Raw genomic sequence first — 6,000 nt, forward strand, 5'->3', positions numbered from 1 at the left:
GGCGGGAACGTTTCACCCCTGGTGATAATCTGTGCGGCTCCATCTGCACACTACCAGCACCAGCGCACGGTTATTGCAAACTGTGCGGTCGTAGAACAATATCGCCATGACAGAATCGCCGGTCGGATCGGGGTCGAGACCGAGGAACCGTTCTTGTCGGTGGAGGAAACAAAAAAGGTACCTCGAGTCCTTCGCGCAACCAAACCGAACGGATGCTGAAGAATGTTGGGCTTGTTATTCAAGCCGAGCATTCCGTTGCCTCCGAGGGCCTTCCGCACGTGGCCCTGCTGACGGGCATTCGTCGCCACGAATGCACAGCCCGCCGTGTTCTATGCGCCCGCCGGCTCGGACAACGCGTTCTCGGTGGCATGCGACGCGACATGTCTTCAAATTAATCTTGAAATAAAAATAGATTGCGGACTAAATTGGTCCGGAAGTGTTTTATAATCTGTGGCCCGGTACCTTTTCCCCGTCCGCGCGTCCGCGTGGTTCGGTTGGGTCGTTACACCGGAACCCATTATTGCGTCGGAATTCCTTCGGTAGAAAGAAGGATCGGTAACGCTTTATCACGGTGCCGTGTTCTTTTCTAGGTTCTTTTGCACATTTTCCGCCCCTTTTTTGTTGCTCCATTTCTTCTCAAGCAGGGATCTAATATTCTTTCATTTATAATTCTTTTTGCTTTTGCTCCTTCGCGTCTCGCGCGGTGGGACATTTTCTTTCCAGGTAGACCCGGTCGCATTAGTTGATTGAGACGCGAAACAGCTTTTGCAACTGAAAGCTGCACAGAAAAAATGGTAATCCGTTTTCACGCAGAGCACTAAAGCTTCACAGTAACGCCTGCAACTTTCTGTGCAAAGAATCGAACTTCCAACCCATTTCCTACAATTTAGTAGAACGAAAAACACTCTCAGATTCTAGTTAATCACACGCACACACACACACACACACACACACACACACACACACACACACACACACACACACCTTAACCCGATCGCGATGCGCTCCGATCTGTCCGACGACAAGCACAGTGTGCAGCTGGCCGCGGCCGAAATCGCGGAATCATCCGACACCAGCGGCTTCTACGAGCTAGCCTCGAACGGTTCTACGAACGGAATCATCAATGGAAGCGGACACCATTCGCACCATCACCATCAGCAGCAGCAGCAGCAGCAGCACCATTCGCAGCCCCATCATCCGCACCAGCATCATCATCATCAGCAGCAGCAGCAGCACCACCAACATCACCACCAACACCACACCAGTCATCATACTGCCCATGCCCAGCATCAGCATGAGCTGCAGCAGGACAAGAACGCAAACCTGCTGCAAAGTGAATCCCTCACGACCCATTCGACCGGTGGCGTTACGCTGAGGGCGACCGCACGACCGAAAAGGGCCACCCGACGCATGCAAATGGTGAGTGTGTAGCTGTAGGTTTATCGATTCCACGCTGACCTAGTGCTGATAGGAAAATTCAAGAGGTGTTTTTTTGTGGGAATATTGGAAGTTATTTCAGAAAAGTCCTCGCCATGGCTTTGTTTCACCTTCCTGTCATGTCTGTCCTCTTCGGCGGTAGATAATTCTTTCTTTTACCCCCAGCCGAGTTTGCACTTGGTTTAATCTACTTTCTCACTCCACTCGTTCTTAGAGTACCCCCAAGACTATCAGCATTCGCCCACCGTTCGAGGAGGGTTTTTGCCGAAAAGTAACCCTCCCCCCAACCCAATGATGGGGTTTTTATTTTGCGATAAAATAAGCTGATAGTCCACACTTTTTACGACTCTAATTACTGAAATCGATATCGACCTGCGTACACCTCCTTCTGACGTGTGTTGGGAAAAAACGAGGGAGGGGGAACCTCCGTTTCCACCAGGTGGGCGAAACCTGAGCGCATTCGCGAATGCGAAAATTCAATCAACCCAACCCGAGAACCTATGGAAAGGGCCACAGGGTTGATACAGCTGTGTGGCTGGCGCGGTACTGCAGGCTCGTACTGACTGCTGCCGAAAGGGCGACAAATGCGTGCGCTTCTTCACCTTCACACCAGCCCGACCCGAGTGGTGTGGTGTGACCGGTATCGTGTTCCGGTGCGGATATTAAACGGTTTGTTTACTCTGTCATAATGATAATCGTGCCTTGAATCCGGTTCACGAATATTGGCAGTATCGTACAGCGGGCAGGCGGTTTCGGACACGACAAAACAGCAGTTTCAGTACGCACACGGCACTCACCTGCATCCGCTGGTTCTTGCTGGTACTGACTGCCGGCGCTGGCTAGCGTTATTTACGCCTCCGTGTGAGAAGAGGGTGTTTGGACGGTGGTTTCTTTTTGATACAGCACAAGACACTGCTTCCATAGACCGGTTGGAAAGCGAAAGTCGTAAATGAAAGGTTGAAAAGCAAATGAATTTTTGGTATCGCAAAGCGTGGGATAGTAATCGGGGGGTACCGGTTTATGACCGGCTATTACCGGCGCAAGAACGATTTGCAATCGATCATGCATGGGATGGGGATGGGTAAAGGCTAATAGAAGTGGGTATTTTGTGTGGTCCTGACGCAAAGAACGAATCGAAAATTAAATATGACCCAAACAAGCTATTGTATTAATTGGTGCAATAAACTTCGTACACCTTCAACGATGTTGGAAACACGCTGGATGGCTATGGTAATAAAACTAGTACAAGTGACTTAGTAGATTCAAGATTGTTAGTATAGTAAGGCCACCAAGTCACAATGGCTTAGGTAGCTCAAAACCATAGCCATGGCCGTCGTCGATCAGTCGATCCTCGCTTTAAGCTTCCGAATGATCGGATAATGGCATGAGATTCAAGTCAACCTAACAAAATCTATTGGTCGCTGTTAAGTGCGTGCTAGCTTTTAAGCATTAGAGCCTCCTGGTAAGAAGAGCTCTCAGCGCTTCCAAATGATGGCAGAGCTATTTTCTGAGGACAGAGCTACTTTTACAATGACAAACTGCAAAATCCCAGAGCACAAGTCTGACTAACCAATTATGGGTAGAATCAAGTCACAAAAAGCCAGAAATGGCAGACCGAGACCCTGTTGGGGTTGTAGTTCCAATGAAGAAGAAGAAGAAGACACTTCATAATGAGGACATAGCTACTTTGTGCGAGCACGGGTATCTAGCGAGAGCCTAGCTACATATTGACGGAGGAGCTTCATAGCGCAGACAGCGCTTCATGTTGAGTACTTAACTACTTTGTGAGGGTAGAACTTGAGGACAGTTTTGCAATGTGAAAAATAGCTATAAAGTGAGGACTTCATGGTAAGGATTAAGCTCCATGCATTAAGTGTTTCCTCAACGTAGCTCTACATTAGTTTTAGAGTCACTTCGATCGAAGACGCGTTTTTCATCAAGAATACGTAACCTTATTGCTCACCTGCCCTTCGATTGACGAATATGCTTGACGAAATGTCGTCTCAGGCATGAACGGCGAGTTCCGTAAAATAGTAGGAGGATATGCTGAAATCGTTTAGCCGCAAACTCTAGCCTATGTATCAAAGATTCACAGCGAGTGAGATATCTCGTGAGACAGAAAAGCCTTTCTCCATGAGTTTCTGCTGCATTTTACGATTCCACCATGTTTTTGACTGATCAGCATTTGTTCCCTATTAGACAAATTTGGTGAAAAATTCAAAGTGGTCATAACCGATACATTTGTGAAACCCTTTACTTGGTTGGAGTTATATATTTTCTGTCTTTTTTGCTAAGATTGAGGAAAACAAAGCAATAACTGTAACGAACCCAGTATAGACCCCTGCTAGCTCACCAACGTCATTCGCTAGCACAAACTGCATCATCCCCAATAAGCAGCCAGTTTTCTTACGTTGCGTCTTACCTCGCCATTGCAGGAAGCCACCATCGACCCGGACATGACGGACTCAAGCTCGCAGAGTGACGATACGAGCTGCGGTAGCAGCCGTACGGGCAGCCGGGGCAGTAACGGTGGCCGCTCGGGTCAGGGAGCGGCCGGCAATGGGAGCAGCAGCAGCAGTGCCGCCCGACGGCGCAAAGGTGCCATGAACGCGAAGGAACGGAACTTACGGCGGCTGGAGTCGAATGAACGCGAACGAATGCGAATGCACAGCTTAAACGATGCGTTTCAGGTGAGACTTCCCACCTGTGTTCCTGTGATCTCCCTGCATCCCATCCGACTCAAATATCATCTCGTTGAACAAATGTACGCCAGCCCTTACTTTACCTTGTCTTTTTCAAATTTTCTTCCCCTTTTTTTGTTTCTTCGTGCTGCATGCTGCACGGACTTGATGGTACAACATCGATTGTTATACGATATGGTGCGGAACCGGCAAACATGGTCCTGTCCTGTGCTGGCTGGAACAAACGACGGTAATGTCTTTGTTTGTCCAGTCACTGCGAGAAGTCATTCCGCACGTCAAAAAGGAGCGGCGGCTTTCGAAGATCGAGACGCTTACCTTGGCGAAGAACTACATCACCGCGCTGACCGACGTTATAATAGTGATGCGCGGTGAAGGAGAAGCGGCGGCAGCCGCCAATGCTGGCCTGCCGCTTCACGCCAGCGCCACGCTGCCCACCATTACCGACGTCGGCACGGTGGCCACGCTAGCGATGCAGAGCAACTGTCTCACGGCGATCCAGAGCAAAGCGCAGCCGGAAGTCGTGGGCCCGTGTCACGCAACCGACGTGGATCCGATTTCCACCTCGCTCGATCTTATATCCGCGTCCGTCGTCGGTACAGCGCTCGACTGCCACGAGCGTGTCCTGCAGCATCATCTCACGCTTCCGCCGCAGCACCATCATCAGCAGCAACAGGTGCAGGATGGTAGCAGCAGTAGCACCAGCAGCAATGGCCACGGCTCCACCACCAGCACCACCAGCAGCAACAGCAGCAATGGCAGCAACGCCAGCAACGCCAGCAGTAATGGTGGCAACGCGAGCATCAGCAACAACACCACCGGCAGCATCATTGACGTGTCCGGCGTGGCGGCGGCGAACGGCCACCATCCACAACACCACGGTAGCATAAACAACAATCACCTTAATACCCACCATTTCAATAACAATAGCGCTAGCAGTATAGATATCGAAAACAGCTTCTACGAGGATCCATTTCAAATGATGTAATCCCCAGTTCTCGACCGTCGGACGAAACAGAAGCGAAAAACAAAAATCGGATCCCCCCACGAACACATTCCACGCTTGGGGTCCTCGAATGCTCCGGAAATGTTTTCAGACATTCTGCTGAAAGCAAAAGAATGAATCTTCCCACTCATCTTCCAGGGGGCAGGCCACACGTCCAACAACACTACCCCGTGCGCTGCTAGTCGGTCTATTGTTTAGCGTAATCTCTTTCAGAATTCCAGCACAGGGACCTAAAGAATAAACGGCCGGCTTTCCCGGTGGAGAAAGCGGAAATCGCCGTAGTGGAAAGGTGGGAAACGGGGAAAAAAACTTCTTGACAAAGATTTGCTCTTATAAGTCCCGCCAGGATGGTCAGGTCCTATTTTTTTAACTGTAAACTGGAACATGAACTGGGACGTTCTATTTTTAATTTTGGCCAGTGGACCGTTTCCTTTCTTTTAATATGTTACCATTTTTTAGTTTACCTTCCCATTTAGAACCTCCGGAGTTCCGGACACACTAGAACAAACTCTCCACAGTTCGTTTGTTTTACCATGATTTCAATTTGTATCCCAACACCGATGCCGGTGACTTCCACCGACAAACAAACCTAAAGGGACAACCGAGAACGGTGCTTGCTTCTAAAATCTCCTGACTTTTCCCTGTTGCACGTATCCACTTTCCTGGGGATCCTGGCTAGCAGCTCTCTGTCTCTCTCTCTCTCTCGTCTCGACCTTCATCAGGTGACAACAAACACCCTTTTTTTTCTTCCGCTACGGCTTTAGACCATCCCGCTTCTATGTAGGCCACCCGGTTAAGGTAATTTTTACTGCTTGAAGGTTGGCACGGTTGGCCATCCGAGGCCTTGGGGAACGTGGA

The 6,000-nt window shown here is 49.6% G+C and overlaps 1 protein-coding gene across 3 annotated transcripts in view; it reads left to right on the forward strand.

The window, feature by feature from the left end:
• Window positions 1–5,238, forward strand: part of LOC118509848 (protein dimmed-like) — a 50,125-nt gene extending 44,887 nt beyond the window's left edge. Inside the window, exons 2-4 of one of the 3 annotated variants that reach the window (XM_036051047.1) lie at window positions 724–1,419; window positions 3,873–4,127; window positions 4,390–5,238. In XM_036051047.1, coding sequence (XP_035906940.1) covers window positions 1,000–1,419; window positions 3,873–4,127; window positions 4,390–5,124 — 1,410 coding nt within the window. In that variant the 5' untranslated portion in view covers window positions 724–999 and the 3' untranslated portion in view covers window positions 5,125–5,238. Of the gene's footprint in view, window positions 1–619; window positions 1,420–3,872; window positions 4,128–4,389 lie in introns of those variants that run through there. The other 2 variants (XM_036051049.1, XM_036051048.1) reach the window with 2 other exon arrangements.
• The last annotated feature ends 762 nt before the right edge of the window (window positions 5,239–6,000 follow it).

The sequence above is a fragment of the Anopheles stephensi genome, chromosome 3 (assembly GCF_013141755.1).
Source record: "Anopheles stephensi strain Indian chromosome 3, UCI_ANSTEP_V1.0, whole genome shotgun sequence".
NCBI lineage: Eukaryota > Metazoa > Arthropoda > Insecta > Diptera > Culicidae > Anopheles > Anopheles stephensi.